The 26,786-nt window shown below is 45.2% G+C and overlaps 4 protein-coding genes across 7 annotated transcripts; 1 reads left to right on the forward strand and 3 right to left on the reverse strand.

The window, feature by feature from the left end:
- Window positions 1-136: 136 nt before the first annotated feature.
- Window positions 137-10,882, reverse strand: COG8 (component of oligomeric golgi complex 8). 2 transcript variants are annotated; one of them, XM_073659249.1, is made up of 5 exons: window positions 10,485-10,882; window positions 9,641-9,848; window positions 8,684-9,517; window positions 8,229-8,397; window positions 137-496 (listed from the first exon to the last, which is right to left on the reverse strand). In XM_073659249.1, the coding sequence occupies exons 1-5, from the start codon at window positions 10,814-10,816 to the stop codon at window positions 339-341; spliced, it is 1,701 nt and encodes a 566-aa protein (XP_073515350.1). In that variant the 5' UTR covers window positions 10,817-10,882; the 3' UTR covers window positions 137-338. The 2 variants fall into 2 exon arrangements, with proteins under 2 accessions (XP_073515350.1, XP_073515349.1); XM_073659248.1 differs by lacking the exon at window positions 137-496 and adding an exon at window positions 7,176-7,727 and having other exon boundaries at window positions 10,485-10,880.
- Window positions 10,883-10,967: 85 nt separating this feature from the next.
- NIP7 (nucleolar pre-rRNA processing protein NIP7) lies at window positions 10,968-14,381 on the forward strand. The gene is made up of 5 exons (XM_073659257.1): window positions 10,968-11,121; window positions 12,324-12,410; window positions 12,622-12,760; window positions 12,889-13,029; window positions 13,469-14,381. Exons 1-5 carry the CDS (start codon window positions 10,985-10,987, stop codon window positions 13,586-13,588), a joined length of 624 nt encoding a protein of 207 aa, XP_073515358.1. The 5' UTR covers window positions 10,968-10,984; the 3' UTR covers window positions 13,589-14,381.
- TMED6 (transmembrane p24 trafficking protein 6) lies at window positions 13,842-17,283 on the reverse strand. The gene is made up of 4 exons (XM_073659256.1): window positions 17,022-17,283; window positions 16,016-16,142; window positions 15,349-15,497; window positions 13,842-14,687 (listed from the first exon to the last, which is right to left on the reverse strand). Exons 1-4 carry the CDS (start codon window positions 17,220-17,222, stop codon window positions 14,454-14,456), a joined length of 711 nt encoding a protein of 236 aa, XP_073515357.1. The 5' UTR covers window positions 17,223-17,283; the 3' UTR covers window positions 13,842-14,453.
- A 218-nt stretch (window positions 17,284-17,501) lies between these two features.
- On the reverse strand, window positions 17,502-26,652 carry TERF2 (telomeric repeat binding factor 2). Of its 3 annotated transcripts, none has more exons than XM_073659251.1 (10): window positions 26,431-26,649; window positions 24,828-24,923; window positions 24,509-24,633; window positions 24,115-24,201; window positions 23,794-23,940; window positions 23,312-23,490; window positions 22,595-22,810; window positions 21,484-21,569; window positions 20,529-20,566; window positions 17,502-19,178 (listed from the first exon to the last, which is right to left on the reverse strand). In XM_073659251.1, exons 1-10 carry the CDS (start codon window positions 26,576-26,578, stop codon window positions 19,020-19,022), a joined length of 1,281 nt encoding a protein of 426 aa, XP_073515352.1. In that variant the 5' UTR covers window positions 26,579-26,649; the 3' UTR covers window positions 17,502-19,019. The 3 variants fall into 3 exon arrangements, with proteins under 3 accessions (XP_073515352.1, XP_073515351.1, XP_073515353.1); XM_073659250.1 differs by having other exon boundaries at window positions 22,595-22,999; XM_073659252.1 differs by lacking the exon at window positions 22,595-22,810 and having other exon boundaries at window positions 26,431-26,652.
- Window positions 26,653-26,786: the final 134 nt, after the last annotated feature.

Below are 26,786 nucleotides of genomic sequence, written 5' to 3' on the forward strand. Positions count from 1 at the left end.
CGTGCAAAATAGTCCACACTTAAACCTTGCCTCAAGGATGGACGTCTGAATTTTTTGCTAAGTTTACAAATGCGATTCCACCAGCACCTGATGGTCCCACTACCACTATGATTGGGGTGTGCTGTGATGGTAAGAATTAATATTAAAATGTTTTAATACATTTCATATCCAAAGTAACACAGTGCACATCCAGCGTGAATGAGGCATCCCTGTACAAGTTATGTTATCTCAAAAATCACACCAGTTCTGATCACAGCTTTGGTGTAGAAACTGTATTGAGGCCCTGAGTTGGTGATTGAGGTGATATACAATTTATTTACTGTAAAAAAAACAAAACATCAGTCATTTACTTCCATCCAGTTAACATTCACAAAGGTCCGTGGATCCATTTTATCAACATAGAGAACTCCGTCCAAATGGTCCATCTCGTGCTGGATGACGCGGGCTGCCCAGCCTTGTGCCTTCCAGCTGGTGGCTTCTCCTTTCTCATTCAGACCTATGGCAAACAGACAAAGACAGAAATACAAGCTCAGTATTAAATAAAGATCTGCAACCTTTTATTGTGTAGATACAGCCTGAATGTATTTACAACATTGTGCCCATTAATGGGCAACACTACATGCGCCACTAATGAATAACCTACTCGTTCCCTGGCAGAATAGACACTCTGAAGTTTAAAAGGGATTGTCCATGTTTAGGGACATTTTTTTTCTGTATTTGGAGCTAAAAAAAACAATTTTTTCAATTGGGTTTCATTATAAATTTTGCACCGTTTGGCTTTTACAGACTTTGTTTCCCCACACTTTCAACTTTGATGTGGTCATAAATCAGCTGAGGGGGATCTCAGAAAAAGACAGACTAGTTAGTAACTCTCCCTTCGGACCATCAGAACGAGTTTACTGACAGATTCTCAGTTGATTCATTCTGCAGCCAGCAATAGTTAGTTTGACAATAGAAGGCAAACGGTGCAACATTTTTCATGAAACCCAAATGCCAAAAATAGTTTTTAGCCTCAAATACATGCATTTAAGTAAAAAAAAATAAGTTGTCCCAAATACGGATACCCATGGTCTGTATAAGGGCCATGAAACTCAGAATGTGTCCAGCAGGCCTTAGTGTTATAGTTGGGCAATGGAATATACTAGGGCTCTCACCTGAACTTTCAGGCTATAAATAGTCAGGATTTCCACCTGCTGTCAGTAAATAGAGACATTAGTTGTTTTTTTTTTATTACATCCAGTTCACATTAAGTTTTCATTTTGCCTGGAAAGCTCCTGACATGTTCACAGGGCTCCATTAGTCAGAAAAGAAAATCTGGGGGCTCCAAACTCATAGTCACTTATAATTGTTAGATTAATATCTGTATAAATCCAGAAACAAAACTTTGGGAGGAGCGGTGCTCCGGCCTGCTCAGCGCCTGTACAGACCAGTGGCTTACTATATACAGAGTTTGCAGCGTACACACTATATATCTGGACCAGTGACATTACCTCTGCCTACAGATCACAGTTTCTTTCTCTCTTAACAATAATTATTCTACACTTCATTATTACACATAGTTGTCACCTGCTATCTCCACGGAGTGATACCGGGGCACCACGGCTGAGAACCCGTGGATGCTGCTGCAGCCCTCCGGGAAGCTCAACTTTCGCGAGTCCAGAATTCGCATAGTTGGGTTAATAAAGATCTTCAGTGTGAAAGGCTCCATCTCACGCTGTGCCCGCACATCAGGAGGCACCAGCTGGCACATTTCTTCTCGGAGTTCCAGAGTCAAAATGCGTAGAGGGACCCCCAACTGAGGAGCACTTAGTCCCACACAACCACAGGAATTCAGGACCTGCACCATTCGTCTCAGGACGGCCTGAGTGTCTGGGTGCGAGATGTGGTCTGGAGGAACCGTCTGCGTCGGGACCCGCAAAATTGGATCTCCTGTCTGAGCTACTTGCTTGTAAGGTGGGGAGGGGGCTCCCAGGATGGACCTCTTCAGGTACTTCCAATAACTGCGCTTCTTCACTCCAGCCCAGGAGGCGCAGAGACGGGAAGACTGGATGCCGCCAAAGCCGAAAGTAGGAGAGTAGTGGGACAGGAGGAGACCAAAGACTCGGTGACTTCTTGAAAACCACATGGTTGGCTCATCTGCTAAAAGAAAGCAATCCATCAATACTCGACTGTGCCCCGCAGAGAGCTATACAATGCCCCGTAGAGCACTATATAAATGAGCTCCCGTCTACAAAGCAGCCATCTGATAGCTAGTCCCTGCAAACCATCAGAACCCCATAACATAGCTAAAGCATGAACACCTTAAAGAATGAACTCTCTAGTCCTAGAGTCATCGTCTGTTAAGCTCCTAACATTTCTACTATGTAATTTCTAAGTCAGTTTTGCTAGGGTTAGGGATAGAACATTGAGAATTCTGGAAAAGCATTGGTGTATGGATTGTAAGGGGTGTTATATTGATTGTCACCCAGTTTGTCCAAATTCATGTACAATGCATAAGTAGATTTGCCTATTCCAGCTTTAGGCTGGGGCTCCAGTCACAGATCATGGCCGTTCATTGTAGGATGAAGCAGGATGTCACCTCTTATGAAATACTGAGGTCATGCTGTGACACAGGTCACACTGCCAAAAATCAGTATGTGCCACTGCTACCCTGTGACGCCGATTAATGGGGCCACAACTGTGACAACTCACAAAAAAAACTGGGTGAGACTTTTTTGCAACTTGCATGTCGCGGTATCCTAGTGGTCATCAGCATCACATTGCATTGTAGTGATGGCACATAGTGATCTCCGTGTAACCCCTGCGCCAGCGTGAGTGGGGGCATAACATAGGATGCATGTGTATTTTTGGGTGGTTCCCTGCACGCACCACTGTGCAAAGGATGAGGTGGCCGCACATATGCTGATCTCATTCATTTCTATGGAAGTTTGAAAACTTTCTGAGCACTCTTACACTTTGAAACTTTGATCAGCGGCTGCCTCTGCTCTGCCATCTACCATTGGCTATAACAGGCATTAACTGCACATGCACCGACTTTTCATTCGATGTGAGACATGGCTCCTCAATTCCTGAGATCAATGGCTATCCAAGGAATTGTTATATGAAGGGTTGGCCCTGATCCATGACCAAATTATTGTGAAATAAGGCCCCAAACGGGTGTATCCAGTGTCCGCTGTCCAATTGCCAGGCATCATGCATGGATCCTTTTCTAGTAAATTGGTTATATGCACAAGATCTGCCAGAGGGACATACTTTCCCTACAGATTTAACATCAGACTTGTAGAGACGCAACTGCATGCTGGACAGTAAACTTGCCAAATCTATATGAAATGTAAAGAGAAAATAGTCCAAGGGTCCTAATATTTAGTGTGAAGCTGCATCCAGTAGCCATCTCTCTGCATCCGATGTCAGATATAATGGAAAAGTGGCAAGCCCAGTACTTGGCACTGTATAATTTTGAGCCATGGATGTAACTAAGAATGTTCCCAACTAACAAATTAAAGCTGCACCCTGAAACACTATATTATGTACACATTGAATATAAGAAATTGGACTAACATTACTGAACAGAAGTTAAAAAATGAAGGGACTTAGCAGTAACTGGCTAATTCATGTGAGCCCAATAACCAGCCACAAGGCATACCCCTTTGTCGGGACCCTAAACCTAACATGATGCCTTTCCTGGGCTCAAAGCCTCACATTTTATTAAGTTAACAATTTAATTTTAAGGATGTTCCCATTCAAAAAGTTGCATAAACTCCTATTATGAGATCAATGACCTTTATTTAATTAAAATCCCTTTAACGAGAACCCTTCCAGCACCTTTTTACAGGTATAGGTGCTTGCCACATGATGGAAATTATACTTTTTTTGTAGAGATCTGATGTGACAGTCATGAGAAATCTAATGTAGAAGTTATATTTAATCAGGCTAGAAGTGCACTGGAGGCATGGCAAAGCACTTAATGGACACGCCCCCAGTGTGCCTCCAGCTTGATTTGAATATGATTTTCTCATCAGATCTCTACAAGCAAAAAAAAAAGAAAAGGTATCATTATTATTGGGGGTGAGCACCTATAGAGCCAGACCACCAGTGCCTGGGGTAAGAACATGCGGACAGGTTCCATGCAATATACTCTTGGCTTGGTTTATTTTTAAGCAATCGCCATCTGTATCTGATGTCCCCCAGTGTCCTGCCCCTTGCACATGGTGACCCCATATAATACACGTGTCTGCGTACAGGAGGGACAGACATGAGCTATATCCGCCTCATACACAGATACCTGTCACTACTGGTGCAGAACAGACCTCCAGGCACCAACGCAGCAGCTCCAGCACTGACCCTGACACTCAGCCTCACCTGTGCAGCGACCACACTGCTCTGCGGCGCACACGTTCTACGTCACCGCGCCGCGAAGCATGCCGGGAGATGTAGTTCTCTGCTGCCTCCAGTCTTCACCTTCGCATTTCCGGGATTATACGCCTACACCTGTGCATTCTCGCTTCCGTATTAATATGAAGGACTGTATATTTCCTGTATAGGGACTTGTGTGCACATATCAACCCTCCTAATAATAGATTGCGCGTTTGCCCGTTAGCAATCAGCTTCCATTTTTGCAGCGCAGGGTTTGCAATGAGAGGAAGGATCTGATTGGCTTTTACAGCTTCTCTAGTGTAGGAGGCGGCCATTTTTGTTTTGGGTTAGGCCTATACGGGGAAGGCTTATATGTGCTGTTATTGTAGTGCAGCAGCAGTAAAGCTTGTGCTATGTAACATTAAAAAGGGATAAGGCATAGGTGACCCCCCAAAACAGGTCAAGGCTGCAAGTCCTGGCCTGTCTGGTAATGTGAGGGAGTGAGGCTCATAGATGGAGTCGTTTTGCGCAGTTTGTTGTGCAGAAAAAGCTTTGATTGTAGAGTTTCTGCTCCAAAAACTCTGTTAAAAAATCAATGTGAACATAGTCTTAAAAACTGTGGTCATATTACACAACTAAACCCGTCCTCCGCACTCCCACGGACACAGGTGTATTGGACTATAAACACATACATTTTTGGGGGTTTTCATGTTAATAGGGCCTGTAAAGAACAATCCATGCACAAACTGTCGTCACAACTCCTCTTTAGGCCGCATTCACACATCCATGCGTCACGTCATAGTCCCGTCTGTTATTTTTCTCGGACAGCGCACTGACTCATGGAGTTTCATTGATCCATACGTACATCGGTTTTAAAAACGGATCCTATTGTCATCAGTTTTGCAGATCAGACTCGGCCGTTAAAGTCTATGTGGATCTATATAAAATGGATGAAACATAGAAGACAGACTGTGATCTTCAGAATTCCAGTACTTTAATATCGATGATTAGAGATGAGCGAACCCAAACTGTAAAGTTTGAGGTTTGTGACGGATACCTAGTGTCCGGTGCTGAATTCCAAACACAGACTTTTCCCAGAAGTGTTTGGATGCAGAGAGAGATATTCTGTGGGGATAGTCTGCTTCCTTTGGCCTTACTACAGCACCAAAGTTCGAGTCCCCATTGACTTCTATGGGGTTTGGGTTCAAGTTCGGGTAGAGTTATGGTACCCGAACCGAACTTTGGTCAAACCTGACCATCAACAGGTCCTCTCATCCCGACTGATGGTCAATTCTTAGGATAGGTCATCAATGCCAGATTAGCTGCAAAGCATAGCTCCACCAACTGCATAGTGGCTGCAGAGGGGTACTGCAAATGGATCTGTAGTACGTGGTCACGGCTTCTATACAGTCGACAGAGCAGTTCTGGAACAGCTGATCGGTGGACCTGCAGGGTGATGCTCCCCCACCAATCTTGTACGGATGACCTATGCTAAGGATAGGCCATCAACATTAAAAGTACAAGACAACCCCATTAACCAATCCATATAGTCAAAGAATAAAAACAAACAAAAAAAAACACAAATACATTCATAGTCTATTTGCTTCAGTGGGAAAAAAAGATGCAACTACGATAACTCCAGAGGGGAAAAAAAAAAAAAAAAAAACAGTCTATTTCTCTCGGATGGTGACACTCACAGATTTCTAATGCAGCCTTAGGCGCAGTCACTTTTGCAACAAATCTGCAATGTGAATGTACCCCTATAGCTCCATTTTGTATGCAGCCATAATAATGCTGCCAAACCGTTGCATATTGCCTTTATTGTACTGCTATAGGCCACTGATATCATACAGAAGCTTAGTGTGTTTTTTTCTGTTCGATTCCTCATAAATTCCTTGCTGCCTAGCAACCTAAAACATTGTGTAGACTCCTATCTGGATTGTGCGATCGATCTCAAAGGGTTTTTTTTTTTGCTGCTTTGCAGAGTCTAAAGTTAACTTAAGAGTGCACAATTACAGCAAGATTGTTACAATAATTATCCCATTTATTAATTACTAACTTATACCAGAATTTATCCCAGCAGCTGAAATGCATCAAGTATGTGCGCACGTATCCCCGAAACCCATTTTTCAGGCGGGCAAAAAAAAGGTTTAAGCTGAAACGCTCTTCAGGAAGCCCCATTTTTTTTTATCCTGAAGAGGTTTTTTGTTAGCCTTTTCATTACCTTTTTCTGAGGCGGTTATCATTGTTTTCTTGGCGTTCTCAAATGTTTTTTTGCATGTTTTTCAGGTGCTTATTTAGCAATGATTGAAATTAAATAAAATTTTTTATGGCAGAACCAAAAGATGCCCTTCCTGGCTATCTTTTAGGCTTTCCATTGACTTTTATTGTACAATATGGAACATCTTCGAAGCAGGAAACGCCTGAAGAATGGACCAGTCATTTCTTTTAACCACTTGGCATCTTTGCAAAACTAAAGCGAATCGTTTTTTTACATAGAAATGAATAAGATTTCTTTGGCGTGTTTTCTTGGATATTTTTCAGAGCAACCCACTCCAAACCTTCCTGAAAAAAAAAACGGTGTATGAACATAATCCCTCGTCACTCCAGAGCTTTTAGTTTAAAGTCATGTTGATTCATGTGACCGCTGCAGTCAATCACTGGTCACAGCAGTCACACCACAGTAAAAAACACTTAAGGCCATATAATCCAAGATAAAGGTACCACCAAACACACCAGACCACAGAAACCCAAAGGCAGAAATAATAAAAAGGTAACTTTTTTTTTTTTTTTTTTTTTATTATAAATACATATCCCCTATGAATGGGGGATACCTTAAAGTCACGGTACAACCCTTTTAAAATTAAAAAATATACTCCTGGCACCCAGATGACTGCTCTCATTTCTGTACTGCAGCTCTGAGAACACCCCACCTATGACTGGTCGCCAGGGCTCGGGCAAGTACCCAAAAGTGCAAGTACTGAATAATCAATAATTTACAGAATTTTGATGTAAATATTGGAGTCATTGTGGCTACAGGTAATGGCTGAAGTCTGTGCAAGCCTCACATAACATTAAATAACTGATTGACAGCAGACAAATCCCTCTCCCGAATGTAGAGTTCATTCACAATCATTTCAGTCACGGGGCAACCTCTGCCAGAGGCTCAGACACTGCGGCCACGATTGGTGTGTCCTCCTTTATGTTCACTTCTGCATTCTCTATGGATGGTTGAGATCTCTTAGGTTCAGCCTCAGGTATGGGAAGCATTTCGGGCTCCTTCTGAGGTAATATCCCCTCCAAGGCTTCATGCAGTGGAATCACATTGATAGCACCCAGACTGCCGTAACGGGAAAGGTGAGTGGGGGCAACACCTGAGAGGGTAAAAAAGGAGCAAAATTAAAATATCACACTACATAGTTATATAGTCTATGTAAATATACTGACGCAGAGTTACATCCTGTATTATACTCCAGAGCTGCACTCACAGTTCTGCTGGTGCAGTCAGTGTACATACATTACGCATCTTGCACTGAATCGGTTTTCTAAACTGTATTATGCTCTAGTGCTAAAGCCAAACTCTTGCTGGTTTCTATTGGAAACAGTCAGCAAGCTTGTTGATGACATTTAACTCAGCTCAGCTCTAAAGTTTACCATGCTACCTGCTTTGTGGCAGAATTAATTTTCTTATACTCAATTAGATGAAAACAATTCTTCTCACTACATCCATAACTGTATTGACACTGAACTGGTAATGCAGGCAGAGATCAGCTCATCTCCCTACAGAATTGTGAATACTGCTCTGCAGGAAAATGGGACAGAACCCAAGTTGTACTATACAATCAACACCTATTATAACAAATAATTTTTTTTACCAAGTATCTGTGCTCTTTGTGCTGGAGGAAAGAGGACCTGCAAGCAGCGGTTCAGGTACGGGGTCAGGTCCTCCAAGAAAACAGTGCAGAATTGGATAAAGAGTTCACGTTCCTGGGGGCTGAACGCAGCTTCCTCGGCTCGGTGGAACGTCAGGATGGATTTAACGACCTATGAAGGAGACCGAGAAAAAAAACAATACATAAAAGGATCCTGCATAACTACAACCACCAGGATGGAACAATTGCTGAAAAATAGTAGTTTTACAACAGCTGTAGTTGGACAGTTTCTCCTGACATCATGTTGTCCTAGTGACTCACTGACATGATCTCTGACTTTTCATGGCTGTTCACAGATCCAACCAATTCCCACAAGATCAGGAAACAGTCAGTATGTTTATGGGAAAATCCATACAGTCAGGAACGATCGCTTCTGCAAACAAAATCACTGTATGTACCTTTTCCAACGCGTCCTGCAATGTGTTGGTCACTTCTTCAGTTAGAGCCACAGGACAGCAAAGCCGCAAGTCATTAAAGGCCACCAGGATGTTGTTAAGAAAGCAGGCCAAGGGCGGGAAGTCCAGGAGAACCATAGGGGGCTGCAGGGTCCCCGGCTGGGCAGGTGGTGTTGGCACCGGTGGGATGCTGGACCCGAGAACTGCAGTGGTGGAGATCAGCGTATACATGTTCATCTCCTCCTGAAACTTCTCCACTGCCTCCTTTGCTCCCCGTGCAAAGTTCTCGGCAGCAACCCTCTGGAATATGGGCGCCAGCTGCCCACGGAAATCTGCACCCACGCGGCTGAAGGAGAGTCCAAAATACATGCACTGCCCTAAGAGAGAGTCCAAACGACTGCCTACCCCTCTCTGAAGGTCGCTTTCTAGCACCTGCAGGAACTCGCTCACTTTCTGTAACACCCATCCGTGGAATATAGCGCCTTCGCTGACGGGCAAGGAGCCTACAGGAAGAGGAGGGAGGAGAAGGGGGTCTTCATCGGAGAAGATGGCGCGATACTGGGTGATGACATCGAACAGGTGCACGCGGCAGCTCTCAATGGTCTTGGTGAGATGGAAATAAGGGTCGTCTTGAGGGATGGAGCTTTGCATGGAGCGGAGCCAGGCGTCCCGGGCCTGCAGGAACTTTATCCGTAACTCTGCTTCCGTGAAGACGTCCATCCTGCGCAGGAAGCCGATCACCCGCAGGCAGGCGGGCAGCTGGATGTTACTGCGCAGCTGCTGGAGGAGCTGGGTCAGCATCAACTGGGCAGACTGGCGGACCTCATGCACTATGCCCTGAAGAGAAGGAGCACACACCGCATAAGAGGCAGGATGATATATTCTGTCTACAAGATGTCTACTGACAACACAATTTACTAGTGAACCGACAGGATACATGTGTGAGGTCAGCGCTCACACCTGTATGACAGGGATCGCTGAGAACTTCTTCTCCAGCCGCTTCACGTAGGCCGCCAGCTCCAGCGCCTCCTCGTAGTACCCGTTCCGGACACACGTGTCCATCAGCTGCGGGATCTCCAGGATTTCTAGGATCTCGGTGTGCCGGTTCAGAGTCAGCGTGTTCATCCGCCGGCTGGAGCTGATATCCTCCGCCTGCTTCATAAACCCCCTGCAGAGAAGAGAGAGATCATGTAAAGGTACAAAGGCGGAGACGCGGGCGACGGCAGCAGGGCCACGGGAGCAGTAGGGTGATGGGAGTAGTGGTGACATGGGTGGCATGAGGGAGGAATAGTGATAGAATAATGAAAGTAGTAGTAGTGACCAGCGACGGCGGGACCACAGGCGTAGCAGCGACGGCGGGACCACAGGCGTAGCAGCGACGGCGGGACCACAGGCGTAGCAGCGACGGCGGGACCACAGGCGTAGCAGCGACGGCGGGACCACAGGCGTAGCAGCGACGGCGGGACCACAGGCGTAGCAGCGACGGCGGGACCACAGGCGTAGCAGCGACGGCGGGACCACAGGCGTAGCAGCGACGGCGGGACCACAGGCGTAGCAGCGACGGCGGGACCACAGGCGTAGCAGCGACGGCGGGACCACAGGCGTAGCAGCGACGGCGGGACCACAGGCGTAGCAGCGACGGCGGGACCACAGGCGTAGCAGCGACGGCGGGACCACAGGCGTAGCAGCGACGGTGGGACCACAGGCGTAGCAGCGACGGCGGGACCACAGGCGTAGCAGCGACGGCGGGACCACAGGCGTAGCAGCGACGGCAGGCTGATGGGAGTAGCAGGCGCCGGGTGACCTGCAGCTCTCCTGGAGGCCGGGCAGTTTGCTCAGTAGCCGGGACACGTTGTCCTCCACTTGGCTGAAGTCCCGGTAGATGAGCTCGGTGCACTCCGCTGTGCGGATGAAGGTCTTGTAGTGAGTGAACGCCAGGTCCCGGGTCTGCTGCAGGATCTGCGCCCGCTCCTCCGCCAGCCTCTCCGGCTCCCTCCGCAGCTTCTCCACCCCGAAGGAGCTGAGCTCCAGCAGATAAGAGGCAAAATCCGGGTTGTCCCTCCAGCTCTCCGGGAAACTGTTCCTGAACACCGAGGCCAGGAGGCTCTCATCTTCCTCCACGTCCACCGCCGCCATCTTACTGCAGGTAGACGGAATATGCCTCAACAAAACTTTATCAAATGTGACGTCCACATTTATCGCTGGCAAGAAGAAAAACGCACTGATTGGTTGGCTGCACCGTGACGTTAAAAAAGGTCGCCATGTTGGTGGAGGCATGAATCTCGTCAACAAACTTTATTGACAATGAACAGTGTTCACCCAGTCCTTTCCCAGAGTGCAGTACGAGGCTTCGCTCAGTATCCGCCAGGGTCACACGTGGGAAGGATGAGGCCGCTGACTGACGAGGAGACCAAGACCTTGTTCGAGAAGCTCTCCAAATAGTGAGTGAAGGGTTAAACGCCGCTGTCCGTTCTGGGTCCTTTCTACATACACCTCTGCTTGCTGTCAGCGATCAGAAACCGTAATTTTCCATTCGGTGACAGCAAGCAGAGATTTTGTGAAAGAGGAACCGCGGCAGTAAATAGATTACAGGGTCATTTCCATTTTATGGCGTAACTTTAGGATTAGAGGGGGTCTGACCGCCAGGACCACCCATCCTAAGAATTAACTGCTTTCCCCAAAAAACTAGGACCCGCAGCCTCATCTGATTGGAGCGGAGGGCTCGGCCTCCTCTAATTCATTTTTTCTTGATACCAAATTCTTCAAAAAGTTTCAAATATTTTGCGCTGAATCGACTTTGCTCTTTATTTATTTTTTCTACTTTTCTCTTTTTTTTTCTAGCAGAAAGTTGCATGTGCTGCTAAAATATTGCAAAATTGACACTCAAACAAAGTTTCAGGCTTATCTTAAAATCACTCCGGGGGAAGGAGGGACTGGGGCGGTACAGCTGCCAAAAATGTAGCTTTTTTTTTTTATTATTAATATTTTTAAAGTCACAATTGAAGGGAGAAAATATGTAGAAAACAAAAACCATGACCACAATGAGAAATGTAAAAAAAATAAAATAAACATTTAAAATAGAGTTAAAGATGCAAATTTAAAGGGATTTGTCGCAGATTAAAAACTAGAAAAAAAGGTAATAATATCTGGGCTAAAGTCTATGGGACTGGGGGAGAAAGTGGAGCTCTGTACTGGGCTATTTCTACCCATCCCATAGGGAGGTCGAGCGTTTGCACCTCTACTTTATTCAAGATGGGGGCGCTGTAGAGCGCCGTTTTTGGTATTGTTGGTCTGACCTCTTATGGTCAGTAAGTTATCCCTCATCCTTTGGATAGGGGATAACTTTTTTTTTTTATTAAATAACCCTTTAAGGCACGGTTGATGGCTGAAAAACACTGAGCGGCAGCAGCACTGTAGCCCCTTTGTTTTTGGGCTTGGTGGAGACCCCCGGCAGTCATAAGGTGATGGCATATCCTAATGGTGGGAATACCCCTTAGTTTTAAATGCAGCAAAAAAAAAAAAAAAAGCTCTTTCCTCTATGACAGGTCACATATGTTAGCAATGGGATGATAGTGGTTGTAGTTGTGATGATCTTGATGTCTTTGCAAACAAAATCATCCTCATCCTCTTACTTGATCCTTAGCATTGGAGAAAATATCAAGCTTCTCGTGGACCGACCTGACGGGACGTACTGCTTCCGGCTACACAATGACCGTGTGTATTATGTAAGGTGAGGCAACAGGGGGTTACAACAGACTTTAACTTTAAGGGGTTGATTGCTCTAGTTGCTGTTATGGGGGAGCCTCACATTACATGATTAGCCAGCACACAGGGATGTTTCTCATCTGCAGCCATTGCTACGAGAGGAGCTGTGAACACAAAACGGTACAATTTGTAAAGTCCCTTTGATTATCGAATAAATGCAATATTTTTTTTTCCAGCGAAAGAATGCTGAAACTGGCCACAAATGTCGCCCGAGATAAACTGGTCTCTCTTGGAACCTGTTTTGGAAAGTTCACCAAGACTCAGAAGTTTCGTCTTCACGTTACAGCTCTGGATTACCTGGCTCCATATGCAAAGGTGATTAGAACATTTTTATTAATCCGCTAAAAGGATACTTAAAAAAAAAAAAAAAAAAAAAAAGGGGTATGTACGCTCATCATCCTGCAACACTGCCAGTACCTGACGCCTGTCACTTTACCTCGTAGTACAAGGTGTGGGTGAAGCCTGGGTCCGAACAGTCTTTCTTATATGGCAACCACGTTCTGAAATCCGGACTGGGGAGAATAACTGAGAACACCACACAGTACCAGGGGGTGATAGTCTACTCCATGGCCGACGTTCCCTTGGTGAGTACTGCTGCTGCTTCCTGGTTATTTTAAAATCTAATATTGTGATTATTATATTGCTTGGGCCAAATTCCGACATCTCTGTATCTGGGTCCGTGACATATGGAGTGGCTATGGGTCTCATGACCCAAACTTTACAGCCTCATATATACCTATGGGGCTCTCGAGTTCAGGTCAGTCTGTGCATAGTGGTCTCGGATTGTGGCTTTAGGATATACATTCACTTTATAATCCTTTCAGGGTCTGACCTCTGGGGGACCATCCTCAGTTCTGAGGATGAAGGGCCCTGCAAAACTGATATATGAATTAATTATGCAGCCCCCTTCCTTCTCAGGATCGGTGACGGTCGAAAACACTAGGAAAAAAAAAAAAAGGTTGATTTAATCCCAGCTTTGTCCTATATCAGATGGGCTTATTCTCTATTTCCGTTCCTTTGCAGGGTTTTGGTGTAGCTGCAAAGTCCACACAAGAATGTAGGAAACTGGACCCCATGCAGATTGTCGTTTTCCACCAAGCCGACGTTGGAGAATACATCAGACATGAGGACACTCTTACCTAAATCACACAACGGGAGAAAGACTTTACAAGCCAAAAATAATCTACCGCCTTAAGGACCGGACTGGGGAGAACGTTATGCACAGGACTGAGGAAGACCCCCTTTCTGTAGCCGGACCTATAACCTTTAATTACCATTATATTAAACAGACTGTTTGTATCAATTGATCACGTGAAGTTTTCCTTCCATCACACTGATTTTTGCCATTTACTGGAGTGAAAAACAAGACAAGACACCGAGGATTTTCCATTCTCCCTTTATTATGAGCACTTTGTATAAAAGCTTTTCACCTACTGTTCATATAAGAATTATTCTACCTAAGGGTTAATTCACAACCACGATATTTACTGGTCGGTATTCTGGCCAATCAATGGCTCTCCTGACCCTGACTAACTGCCTCTTAGGTGTATATGATGTTGTTTGCTTGGGTCAGGAATTACCACTAAATTAGCCAGAAAAAGATTGGATTTTTAGTCTGTTTATACTCCTGAGCTGCATTCACAATTCTGCTGGTTGGTATCTGATAGTGATCAGGCTCTTGCCAGGTGGTCTTATAAAGTAGTGGGATAGTCTGTTCTACATCATTTTACTGATGCAAAGACAATTTCTATGCCTGCACCGAGCAAGCAGGGAGTGCTAGAAGATTTCAGCTCTGAAGGCAGCACATATGAATGCATAAAATGTAGCTTTTATAAGGGGGAACCCTGCAAATATTTGCCTTTTTTTTTTGTTTTGCTTTCGCATATAAAGGTGTGGGAAGGACAAACTTAGCCGTATATAAAACGTTACAAAATTACTGAATCTTGCTCCCTCCATTAATATGTGAAGTTTCCTCCTTGAGATGCATCTTTCCAGGTGCGGCACGTCCTCAGCAGCGCGGCTTCTGGGTTTCGGTCGTTGGCTTGGAGTTGAAAAGACGTTTTAGGAAATAGAGCTGCAGGACCCCCGAGACCACAATAAGGACACTGGTACCCGCGGACCACCAGTTCACATAGTCATAGTTGGACATCAGCCTGTAGTAATCGGATCCTTTCCTCATGCGAGCGAAGGTGTAATATCTCCACATATGAAGAACACGACCTTGTACCATCTGGGCGCTTTGCTGGAAAGGGGGGGAAAGAAAGTGTGCGGGTAAATAGCAGCGGCTACAGGGAGAAAATTATATTATATCCTCCCTGCGGCTGCTCGCTTGCAGTCATCAGGATGGTGCAGGGCACATTGACTGACAGCCTAAGCTGTCTAAGCTCTAAGGGTGCACATCTCTGCACTACACAAAGCTTCAAGGGCACTCAATGGTAGATTGTTTAACCTGTCACCTAAAAAAAAAACAAGGTGACACGTTCCCTTTAACAATTTTATCACCATTGTGCAGCACAGAGCTGAAATCTTACAGAGGTATGCCCCCTTAGAGACCAGGCTTCTGGGAGAGAGCCTCTCGGAAATGCATCACATTGATGCAAAAGGCAGAATTTAAAGGGATGATGCAGCCCTTTTTATTTCTGCAGCGAGCCCGGAGAGACTCTGCTGCTGAGCAGTCAAGGCAAATGTCTGATGCTCGGTAAGGTGTCGTGTACATGTCCTGTTCTTATTAGGCAGAGACATGTGGATGACACAGCGCTTCTATGGTGAATGCAGAAATTGGAGGCGCTGCAGAACCTCTTTCATTGGTGCCGTATTACAGCAACACATTAGTGTGCATAAAGTCTAAGACAAAGCAATGTCCCTGGTTATCAGTGTTGCTCTGTGACATGGTTATTACTCACCTCAATAGTAATCAGGGTGTCATTTAACTTCTGCTTGTCGTCCTGGGGGTGCTCAGGTCCTTGTCCATCATAGAACACCCCAAAATTCAGGTACACCTGGACTGAGCCAAAGCTATTCTTCCAGTTATTTATACAGAGCTGATAAAACCCTGAGGAAAGGAAACAGAGGGGATTGTGGTGATGCATTATGCAGGAGGAGCCTTTAAGGAGAAAACACGAATGTATAGTTGTAATAAGGTTTAATATTCATGTGGGAATCTGGAAAAACACATAGTATACTTTTTTTTTTTTTTTAAGTTTTGGAAAGCTTTGCAAGGAACTTTATTGGGGGGCGGGGGGTTGTCTTCATTCCTGTAAAGAAAAAATTGCATATAAGTGTTTCCGTTCCCATCTTTCTCACATTATTTGCTGCCTTAAGCTGCACTGAACATATTGGAAAAAAGCTCAGGTTTGGAAGCCACTTAAAAAAATAAATATGTACGTAGCTTCCAAACCTTGGCTTTTTTCCCAATATGTTCAGAAAAATGGCAATGGAAACCACTTAAAAAAAAAACAATGCATATAACAGGAATAAAGACAAATCCCATTAATAAGGTGATTTGCAAAGTTTAAAAATCTAAGTTTTCAAAAAGTTTAGTCTTTAAGCTGATTTTCTCCATCCTTTTACCGGTTTCCTTGGTCTGGAAGTTGATTTGTCCACGGACTTCCTTGGAGGACTCAATGAGAAAACCCTGTGGATCGTGGGCTGAGGCAGACACCTGTCTGTCCTGCATGAGGCCAGAAGTCCATTGAACCTGGAGACGAAAAAATAAATAATTTTAAAAAACAAAAATGGAGCAACGTTCACTCCTTCCATTGCAATGAATGGAAACCCTCATGCAGGGACTTGTGATGCAGGGACTTGTGATGCAGCAACTTTGCCTTATGTAATATAGGGGCACAGACAAAAGTAGCAGATGGTTCTCTATAGACTTTGATATGCCAGACCATATTCCTGTTACAATAGGGAGTGCTGCTCTGGAGCTCGAACTGCTGCTTTAAAAAAAAAAAAGGAAAGTTATTTAAGGTGGCACCGTTGGAGTCGCCTTTGGGCTTGAAATTCGTGCATGTTCACACGGAATGGAAATGCTGCGGATTTGCACCTGGAAAATCCTAGGTAGATCGCATTACAGCTGATCCATGTGCCGACATTTTCTGGATGGAAAAACAAGCGCCAGGGTGGCCATTTCTGGTGCAGATTTTTAACCTTTTCCATGTAGCGAGGATGAAATCTGCAGATGTATGGACTCAGCTTTAGGGTATAAGGACTGGCAGACATCATAGAGCGCCGCTTTACATTCAGGACACATCCGGCTGTTTGCGCTGGGTAAGGGAAGGGTCACCTTGGGGGAAGTGATAAGACGCCGCTGAGAACATTTCGGCTGGCAGCAGATGTGAAGCTTTTCGTTGTTGCATCAGCGTGAGGGGGTAACGTAAAGAATAAAAGTGGCGTGCTATAAAATGCTAATAGTCAATCATACAATGCGGGGAGGGGGGATATAGACAAAAAGCATTGATTGTGGCACTACAAGTCCCAGCAGGACGTGCTCGGCTTCAGCTGGTGCTTATTATATGGATATTTCGGAATACAGAATAGGCTGCTTTGTATGGGGTAAGGAGGGGGATTCACTTACCTCATAGCCAAAGTAGAAATAGCCGCTCTGATGAGCAAAGTGCCAGAAACATTCGGTACCGGCCGGACCCACCACAACGGCAAAGTCATAGCGATCCGCCCCCCGGAACAAGGGCTCGGAGCCGGGAGAGCTCAACGGTTCAGACTTCTGCAGCAAACACGGGCACAGGAGGGACAGGAGGAGAACGGCAAGAGCGAGCATGATGTGAGCGGCCGGGGCAGCATCTGAGCGTGGGGATTAGGTACAGCTCAGCAATCATTAACCCGTCCTGCCCACAGCCCCAGCCACGATAAGGGATGGAGGCCAATAGCCCAGGAGGAGAAATCAGCTCGAGGGTCCACACAAAAAACTGCTCTTACATCATTGCTATACTCTAGTCACATCCAAAGCTGCATTCACATTAGGCTTTTCAGTTTTTTTGCATAATTTTGCACCCGAAGGAAAAGCAAAAAATATAAACCCACAAATGAGTGACTCCTGGACAATAAACTGGAGGTTTATTCATCAACACAAAACTATTAAATATTTTGAACACAACTATCAAGAGTGAAAAGATAAAACTTCTGAGTGTTGAGTGAGGGGAAACGGAGGGCGATCAATCACAGCTTTATATATCCAGGGGGCTCAGGGGTAGATGCTTAAAGGGGTTGTCTGGATACACCATATTAATGATCGGTGGGAGTCTGACACCCTCAGCGTGGGTAGCAGAGCTACAATTCAGTGAGTAGTGGTCGCTGACAGGTGCTGCAGAGCGGCTCCTATTCTTTCTTCAGCTGTTCTGCAGAACCTGGACCGCTTAGTAGATCCATTCAAAGTGTTTTCATCCAGCAGCCACCAGAGCTTGCAGCAGCTGATCGCTGGACGTGCTGGGTGTCAAATCCCCACCACTATTCTATGCATAGATCATCAATATGGGTGTAAGCAGATCACCCTTTTAAAGGGTAGAATTATCATCAATCCTTTTTTACTTAAATGGCTAAAAAAAATGCACAGTTTGTCTTTCATGATCTCCATATTGCACTGTTTGTTGATGGCTATGGGATGAGTTAACTTAGAAACTGTTAGTGAGCTCTTTCGGATAGGAGAGTTTAACTCCTTATCTTCCTCCTTTCAGCTGATTTCTGACCATAAGGTTCAGATCAACTTTCATCTTGTGATCATAAATAGGCTGAAAAGAGCTCAAAAGGAGGAAGAGGAGTCTAGGTAGACATTGTGTCTGTGCACGTAGCCCACAGTATACATCAGGAGCTTTCTCCATTTACCAAGCATTCTTACTGCCACTGTCTGGTAGATTTGTGCTTGTACACTGTTTGCTTTAGTGCACAAGACTGTGCCATCCGATACAGAGGACCACAGCAAAAAGACATAAAACATGTGGTATACTTTGGTTTTTTTAGCGCGGTCCCCATGATGGACATCCACTCAAGATTGTGGACACAGTCTGGCACATACCTGCTGACAGTTGGCACAGACCTAGCTTAAGCGCAAAGAGCTCACTGATGGATTCTCAGTTCACTCATTCTGCAGTCAGCAATGAACCAATTGCAAAAATTATTTTTAGCCAAAACTACTTGCACTTATGTGTTAAAAAAACGTCTCCAAAGATGGACATATCCTTTAATTCTGCCTTGGAAACATTTCACCTGGAGGAGCAGAATGAGGCTTTACAGCATTATTGGAGAGGGGAGCAGGGTATAACAAAACATGGTATGGACAGAGCGACACGGCCAACGGTGACCCCTCAGACGGACAGGGTGGAGAAGAATCAGTCCTGGGATTTGTACGGCTCCATCATCATCATCATCATCATCATCACTGACTACGGCACGTAACGTGGATCTCCAGTGGACGGTGGCTCCGCCGCTCCGGATGATACAGACATGTGTCCTGCACACAAAGACCAAAGTCTCCCAGAGACGATATATACTGTGGATATTTACAGGAGACGGCTCAGAGAGGTGAAGATGGTGCCAATCACGTCCCCCCCGGCGTCGGCCTTCACACCAGAGCCAGCTTCTTCATCGTCCTCCACCGGTCCTTTATCATGATGGACGTGCGGTTCTTGAAAGGATATTTATTCAGAATTTTCATCCAGTTGCCCTCCCCATACATTTCTACGCCCAACTTGATCCATTCGGTTTCTTCTTTTGACCATTTCTGCAATAACACAAAAAAAAAAGTGCATGCTGGGAGTTGTAGTGCTGCAGGAGGCCGACCCCTGCTGTAGGGGATTCAGCTCGCACCATGTGCTGACCCTGAGCAATAACCAACCTGTAATATGGGAGTCGGCACATGGCCGCCCGCTCGCTCGCTCTGGCAATCTATGACAATCCTGACTGCGTGCACATTGCACACAGTCAGGATTTTCCAATCTGCAGTTACACACAGCGACTGCACAGATTTTTCTCCCACCCAAAAAACCCTTTACCCATTTCATGTTTTCCTCCCCTTCTTCCAAGAGCCATAACCTTTTTATTTTCCCATCCACATAGCCGTATGAGGGCTTGTTTTTTGCGGAACGAGTTGTACTTTTGAATTACACCGTTCATTTTATCATGTGAAGCACTGGAAAGTGGGGAAAAAAATCCAAACTACATTGAAATTGCAAAAAAAAAGTGCAATTTTACAATAGTTTTTAGGGTTTTTATTTACCATGTTCACTATATGGTAAAACTGACCATGGAATATGATTCCCCAGGTCAATATGAGTTCGCAGACACCAAACATGCATTGTTTATATATTTTTAATTTAAATGGTGAAAACAAAAAAATTCAGAAATTTGAAAAAAAAAAAAAAAAAAAAAAAAAACACAACTTTGCGTTAACATTTTCCGGGACCTGTAACGTTTTCCTTTTTCAGGATCTGGGGCTGGGTGAGGGCTCATTTTCTGCGCCCCGAGCTGATGTTTTTACCGATACCAATTTGGGCTAGATAAGATTTCTTGGCGGCAAAAAAACCCCCAAAAAACGTAATTCTGGAATATAGATTTTTTTTCTCATCGATCGCATTAATTTTATTTAATATTTTGATAGATCAGACTTTTTAAGGACGCAGTGCTAAAAAAAATAATTAAATGGCAAGTATTTGTATTTTATTTTTAATGGGGCAATTTGAACGGGTGTGTATTTTTAAAAACATTTTTTTCTCACTTTTCACTGTATTTAATAGTCCCCTTAGGGGACTTGAAGCTGTGATCGTCCGATCGCTTGTGCTATACATAACAGGGCATCAGCACTGCTATGTATAGAGAAAATCACCATCTTCTATGAACGTCGGCTACAGGCCAGCCTTCACAGGAGGATTGTAATGACAGGCACGGGAGTCATCAGCTGTCAGTAAGGAGCTAAAATATGAGCTGTCACTTTAAGTGGCCATTAGTGCATGAATCTCTTTAATTGTTCTATATGCAATTTCCTATCATAAGTGTACACATCACATCTTCAGATTTTATATCCAGCGGCACCTTAGACATAAGGGAGGACCCCGCAGCGCGGCGGCCATCTTACCTTCTTTTTACTAAAGCCGATTGCACAGTTCACAGATCCTGCAAAAAAAAAAAAAAAAGTTTCTCACTAGTGACGGAGAGGATTTTTTCTGTCAAGTTTACTGGAACATCTACTTATTTAAAGGGGATGTCCAGATATGATATCAAGTTTATTAACCCCTTCATGACACATGTCCGTTTTTGCCTCCCCTTCTTCCCAGAGCCAAAACTTTTTTTTATTTTTCTGTCCACATAGACATATGAGGGCTTATTTTTTTGTGGGACGAGTTGTACCTTTGAATGACACCGTTCATTTTATCACATAGTCAACTGGAAAAAAATCAAGTGGGGAGAATATTGCGAAAAAAAAGCTACTTTTTTTCTGGGGGGTGGATTGTCTTTACGGTGTACATTGTGTGGTATAACTGACCTCGCAGTAGAATTCTCCTCATCAGTACGATTATGGAGATACCAAACATGTCCAATTTATTCAATTATTTTTGTGGTGCAAAAAATGTTTTGGGTTGTTTTGTGTCACCATCTTCCAAGACCTGTTACGTTTTTATTCTTCAGTCGATGGAGCTGTGTGACGGCTTATTTTTGAGGGGCGAGACAACGTTTTTATTGATGTCATTTTGGGATGGATGTGACTTTTTGATCGCTTGTTACAGCATTATTTTGGTATTGCAATGACAAAAAAAAACCACTATTTTTGCATTCTTTAATTTTTTAGCATTTACCGATAGATTTATGAAAATATAAAAATAACCCTGACTTTTCTGAATGCGGCGATTCCACATATATGTATTTTTTTATTATTATCATTTTTAATGGGGGGAAAAAGGGCATGATTTCAACTTATGGGGGGGGGGGTCAGATTTTTTTTTTTAAAACTTATTTTTTTTTTTACTTTTCATTTTGCTTAGGGGACTTGAAGCTGCGAAGTTTACTCTGACTGAGGAGCAGACGGCACTTACTGCTCCTGAGAAACAGCTCGTCCTCGTCGCTCCAGGTGTCCTGCTCTTCCGCTGGACTCACCTTGTCCGAGGCCTGATCGTCAGCTCTGCAGGGCAAACACAAGAGATCACTGGAGAGCCGGCCTCTAATGCTGCACTCATGTAGCTGAGAGCATGTATATGCCGAACTTAAAGGGGATGTCCAGTGAATTCGGAAGGGTGATAACATAATTGGTGGGGGTCCAGCCACTGGGAACAGGGCACTTTTATCCCCTTCACAATGTACATGTACGACCGCCATCGGTCTCTGCACACCCAGCCTCTAGCGTTAAAGCGTCAGCTCTTGTGACGGCTGCAGCTGGTGAGCAGTTATGTGCCATCATGGGGGCTAGGAGGGAGGACAGAGACCGGCGAGGGCAGCAGGAAAGCATTGCACAACATGGGGTCCTGGAGGATAGAAACTGGCGGGGGAAGCAGGAAAGCATCGGCACAACATGGAGGCCGAGAGGACAGAAACTGGCGGGCGAAGCAGGAAAGCATCGGCACAGGAGCTCCAGGAGGATATTTGGAAAAAAAGAAAGGCTATTCCGCCAATACAGCGTTCAATGTGCGGGAACCTGATTTTTCAGAGCATAAAATAACTACGGTGATACCAAACTTGTAGTAAAAAAGATATATAAAAAATGTTTTCAATATGTATTTTAATAGTTTTAAAAATTCAGAACTTTGTTAAAAAAAAAGTGAAATGATTGATCTCCTCTGAAGGAACATGATGGAGGCGACGTGGGCCTTCAGTGGCCGGCTCCATACCCACGCAGGTCCTGACGTACCGTCCATATGTGGAATGGGGTTTTCTGGTAAAAACTAGTTCTGGGGTCCGACCGCTGGGTCATGAGGATCGGAAGGTCAGACCCATCCGCTTTCTATGGTTCTGCGGGAAAAAGCAGAGCGCAGCACTCAGCAGCCCTATAGGGAACGGATGACGCGGCAGTCGAGTGCGTGCTCTGCCGCTCTAATATAGCGGGGGATAAAAGTGCCCCGTTCTGCAAAGCTTTCTTTTAGCCCCCAGACTGGTCAGGTTCTCTGTAAATCTACCAGGCCCGGCAGGTAATAAGTCGTGTTAAGTGCTTACAAGATTTTCCTCCTCTTGCTTGTGACAGTCGGGCTGAATAGTCTGCGGACAGACTCGTTGCTGCGCTTCGGCCGCTGGGGCTCCTCCTCGCTGACGGTCTCCCCTTTATCTTCCTCTTCTTCGTTTTCCTGCTGACTGTCCTGTTCCATCACCAACTGGTGGAGAGACACCAAAGACCCCCTTTGTCCCATCTCCCACGTGATGGACGCCTCCTCTCTGGGGGAGCAAGCACGGGGGCTCTTACTGGTTTTAGCAGAGACCCTTTGTAGACAGGCATCTTCCCTACAGAAGTCTGTCTCACACAGGTCTCCGAATATTACATCGGGATTGTCATCTTGACAGAGTAATAAGAACTTAGATCTTATGGCAGACAGGCTGCACGAGGGACCACGGTCTACTTCTGACCTGGAGGGACGAGAAGGACATAGATCTCATCAATCCCCATTTCTGTGTGGAGTCCGCCTCATTACAGAAGGAGAGGACCTCAACCAAACCTGGCTGCTTTCTTCTGTCCATCAGTTAAGGGGCTGCAATACCACGCACCACCTGTAGACAAGGGTGGCGCTGTCTATTATAGAAAGCAGCCATGTTTTTCAACCCCCTTAACTATATAGGAACTCACTGAGAAGAGCTCACCCTTGATCTTAAAGGCTTTGAGGGAGATTAACCCATTCCTACACATTATGTGCTTCAGGGTTATTCCAGCAGTGTACGTACCCCGCTCCTTTTTCTTGACTCATGCCTTCTTTGCTCTGTGATGCTGCAGTCAGACCTTCGGGTGCGGGGGTCTTCTCGTCCTCAGGAGACGTGTTTCCCAAGCTCAGCTCTCGCTGCGACTCCGGGTTGGGGGCTTCTTTGGACTCTTCATTCAGCTCTGCAAAATCTTTTTGTGCAAGCTTTAAAAAAAAAAAAAAAAAAAAAACAAGAACAGATTAGGTAGGAGAAGTCGGGATAATTCTATCTGTAGGTTGGTGGTCAGAACGACCTCCAGTACCCCCACAAGTCCTGAGAAATAAAGGGCCGGAGCAGCTAAAGGGCCGGAGCAGCTAAAGGGCCGGAGCAGCTACAAAAAACCTGAAGGCGGCACGGTGTTAAATGGGCGATCCTGCTTAGTCGTTCTCAGGATCGGTGGGATTCAGGAGGATTAACCTCTCGCTGATCACAAAGTGACGACCCGCCGACAATCAGCCATTACTTACGGTCAGTAAGAAGGAGGGGATGCTCTGAATCTTGCTCTTGAACATATCATAAACCTTCTCTTTGATTGTAGACAAGGAATAATTTGCAATCAGTGGATGCTTCACGTTCCTCTCCTGGATGATGTGCAGCAGATCTGCCTGCAGTTGCTGGAAGGAGACAGAGATTATCCTAAAATCTGCGCAACCGAGATGTCGAAAAGTGACTGATGCCAGAAGCAACACTCGGTCAATTTATGTACATGGCCCTTAAAGAGGCGGCTCCAGACAGATCCCCTCCTGAAGCCTCGGGGTAAGGGGCGCGGGTTGACGGCTGATACTCACTCTGGTATTTTTGCTGTTACTAATGTACTTCTTCAAGATGTTCCTGGCTCTGCCAAACCGCTGCTTCTGTATACAGACGACCACTGCCTGGAAGAGAAAGGACGATGCAACAACACTGAGCTACAGGACATGTGTCCATCCTTTGCGGGTCCGGAGCCTTTAGGGGCCAAAACTTTCTAGGTCCTACAACCGAGCAGGAGGTCGGTGCTGTAAGAAGTAGAAGACAGAAGCTGTTTATAAATGCTCCCGTCTTCTCTGACTAAGGCCTTGTGCACACGACCGATTTTCTAGAACAAGTGCTAGGCTCCCCCCTGCGGGCCAGGCTCGGTAAATAGGTGATAAAGGGGTTCTCCAAAGAAAACAAGTTAAGTCACTGTAAGACAATACCCCTTACCGCCTCTTTCAGCATTTGCTTGTTGGCATTGATGAGATCCGCAGGGAACCACCTGTTTATCGTGTCTATGACTTCAACAGCTGATTCCAGCGGCGAATCCTTTTTGTCTTCATCAAACGTACAGTCTGAGGATACAGAAATAATCATTGCTTTATAGAAGGAGGATGGCGAGCGATTCTCACCAGAACGTACCGGGTCCGCGGCAAATCAAAGCTGCAGAAAGTTATCTCCTGCGCGGAGAAAGAAAGGTAAGGGACAAGGAAAGTGGGAGACTGAAAGGTGAGGAGCGGCGGCCGCCTTATATTCCCGCTCTACTTACCGAGATCATCCCCTTCCTCCACACAGGAGAGGAGCTGCATGATACGTAGAAGTTGGGAGTTCTTCTCCGCACATTTTAAACGTCGCTGGATTAAAACTATAAAAAAAAAAAAGGGATGAAATAAGGAGACAGGAATGGCCGACAGCTGCAATTCTGGGACAGAAGTGCGATCGACGACATTTATGGGATTTGGCAATAGTGCAACAGCTGATCGCAAAGAGGACGCAGGCGACAGAGCGAAGCAAACGGTGCGAAAGTTGTAATGAAACCCAAGAGCAAAAATTATTTTTAGCCCCAACTACATGCACTTAAGAAAAAACAAAAATGGCCCCAAAAGGAACAACCCCTTTAATTATAGTGGCGGAAAAAGGGAGCAAAGCATTATTGGAAATGTAGTTCAGAGCAGATAAATCAGTCACTGTAAATATATTCTCTATATCAGTTCTTGGAAAAACTGATGGCTGCATAGTAGGTGCCGATACCCGGGCAAGTACCAGGGCCCGTTATGCCCAGATTTGTAACATCCGTCATTCCAGTGCATAACATACGCGCTGCATGTATGGAGCAGCGTCATACAGACGGCGCCCGAGGCTAACCGCAGCAATCGGAGAACTGTAACCCCTTAGGTGCCACAGTGAAACAACACCAGCGCACTTAAGGGGTTGGAAACAGAGGAAAGTGTCTATCGACTTCCTCGCAACATGATTCAGGGAAGCCAATTATCGTTACTGCCAGTGGTTTAATGAAAACCACATGGGTCTGCCATGTTTGTACACCTAAGATTGGTAATTTTACAATACTCTGATAAAAAAAATATTTATTTTTGAAGTCTAAAAAAAAAAAATTTCACACCTCTCACCATCGGTTCCAAGAACATAAAAATAGTTGTGTCAACTGCTGGCGTTTTCAGTAAATAACATTGGTAACACAACTGTGTAAAGTGCGCCACCTGCTGGCGTTTTCAGTAAATAACATTGGTAACACAACTGTGTAAGGTGCACCACCTGCTGGCGTTTTCAGTAAATAACATTGGTAACACAACTGTGTAAGGTGCGCCACCTGCTGGCGGTTTCCAGTAAATAACATTGGTAACACAACTGTGTAAGGTGCGCCACCTGCTGGCGTTTTCAGTAAATAACATTGGTAACACAACTGTGTAAAGTGCGCCACCTGCTGGCGGTTTCCAGTAAATAACATTGGTAACACAACTGTGTAAAGTGTGCCACCTGCTGGCGTTTTCCAGTAAATAACATTGGTAAAACAACCGTGTAAAGTGCGCCACCTGCTGGCGTTTTCCAGTAAATAACATTGGTAAAACAACCGTGTAAAGTGCGCCACCTTGCTGGCATTTTCCAGTAAATAACATTGGTAAAACAACCGTGTAAAGTGCGCCACCTGCTGGCGTTTTTCTGTAAATAACATTGGTAAAACAATCCTGTAAAGTGCGCCACCTGCTGGCATTTTTCAGTAAATAACCGATTGATAAAACAATCCATTAAACAGTGCGCCACCTGCTGGCACCTTTCAGTAAATAAATAACATATCCTGTAATAGTGCGCCACCTGCTGGGCGCCTTCCTGTACAGCTGTCAACCGCTCCTTACTCGACACGATGTCCCGGATCTGGGCGAAGTCCTCCTTTCGGCAGTTTTTGAAGGCGTCCACGTAAAGATGGAAAAAGTATTCCAGCACCCACTGGTTAACCAGGGGCTCCAGCTTCAGAAGGCTGCCGTCCTCGGCGCTCAACTCCATACTGCACCCGATTACAAAAAAAAATAAATAAATAATAATAATTCAGCCGCGAAATGGCCCCACTTCCGGTGATGCTGTCATGTGACCTGGAAGTTGACGACGGCCATGATGGAAAGGGCGGAAATAGACATTTATTTTTATTATTATTTTTTCTTTTTTTCTTAACATGTAGCGACCTTGCACATACTGAGGTGCAGACAGTATATAT

The sequence above is a fragment of the Phyllobates terribilis genome, unplaced genomic scaffold (assembly GCF_046119375.1).
Source record: "Phyllobates terribilis strain yellow unplaced genomic scaffold, ASM4611937v1 Scaffold_13__5_contigs__length_258822181, whole genome shotgun sequence".
Classification (NCBI taxonomy): Eukaryota; Metazoa; Chordata; class Amphibia; order Anura; family Dendrobatidae; genus Phyllobates; species Phyllobates terribilis.

What these genes read in the sequence shown, in the direction of transcription:
- COG8 (XM_073659248.1), bottom strand. Translation starts at nt 10,816, where the DNA reads ATGGCGGCGGTGGACGTGGAGGAAGATGAGAGCCTCCTGGCCTCGGTG. An exon ending in TGCAGGACGCGTTGGAAAAG is followed by an intron (nt 8,398 to 8,683) that starts GTACATACAGTG and finishes TCTCCTTCATAG; the next exon opens with GTCGTTAAATCCATCCTGAC. An exon ending in ACAAAGAGCACAGATACTTG is followed by an intron (nt 7,728 to 8,228) that starts GTAAAAAAAATT and finishes TTACCCTCTCAG; the next exon opens with GTGTTGCCCCCACTCACCTT.
- NIP7 (XM_073659257.1), top strand. Translation starts at nt 10,985, where the DNA reads ATGAACAGTGTTCACCCAGTCCTTTCCCAGAGTGCAGTACGAGGCTTC. An exon ending in GACCGTGTGTATTATGTAAG is followed by an intron (nt 12,411 to 12,621) that starts GTGAGGCAACAG and finishes TTTTTTTTCCAG; the next exon opens with CGAAAGAATGCTGAAACTGG. An exon ending in CCATGGCCGACGTTCCCTTG is followed by an intron (nt 13,030 to 13,468) that starts GTGAGTACTGCT and finishes GTTCCTTTGCAG; the next exon opens with GGTTTTGGTGTAGCTGCAAA.
- TMED6 (XM_073659256.1), bottom strand. Translation starts at nt 17,222, where the DNA reads ATGCTCGCTCTTGCCGTTCTCCTCCTGTCCCTCCTGTGCCCGTGTTTG. An exon ending in ATTTCTACTTTGGCTATGAG is followed by an intron (nt 16,143 to 17,021) that starts GTAAGTGAATCC and finishes TTTCGTCTCCAG; the next exon opens with GTTCAATGGACTTCTGGCCT. An exon ending in ACACCCTGATTACTATTGAG is followed by an intron (nt 14,688 to 15,348) that starts GTGAGTAATAAC and finishes CCCCCTTTCCAG; the next exon opens with CAAAGCGCCCAGATGGTACA.
- TERF2 (XM_073659250.1), bottom strand. Translation starts at nt 26,578, where the DNA reads ATGGAGTTGAGCGCCGAGGACGGCAGCCTTCTGAAGCTGGAGCCCCTG. An exon ending in GGAGGAAGGGGATGATCTCG is followed by an intron (nt 24,634 to 24,827) that starts GTAAGTAGAGCG and finishes CTGTATCCTCAG; the next exon opens with ACTGTACGTTTGATGAAGAC. An exon ending in GTAACAGCAAAAATACCAGA is followed by an intron (nt 23,941 to 24,114) that starts GTGAGTATCAGC and finishes GTCTCCTTCCAG; the next exon opens with CAACTGCAGGCAGATCTGCT.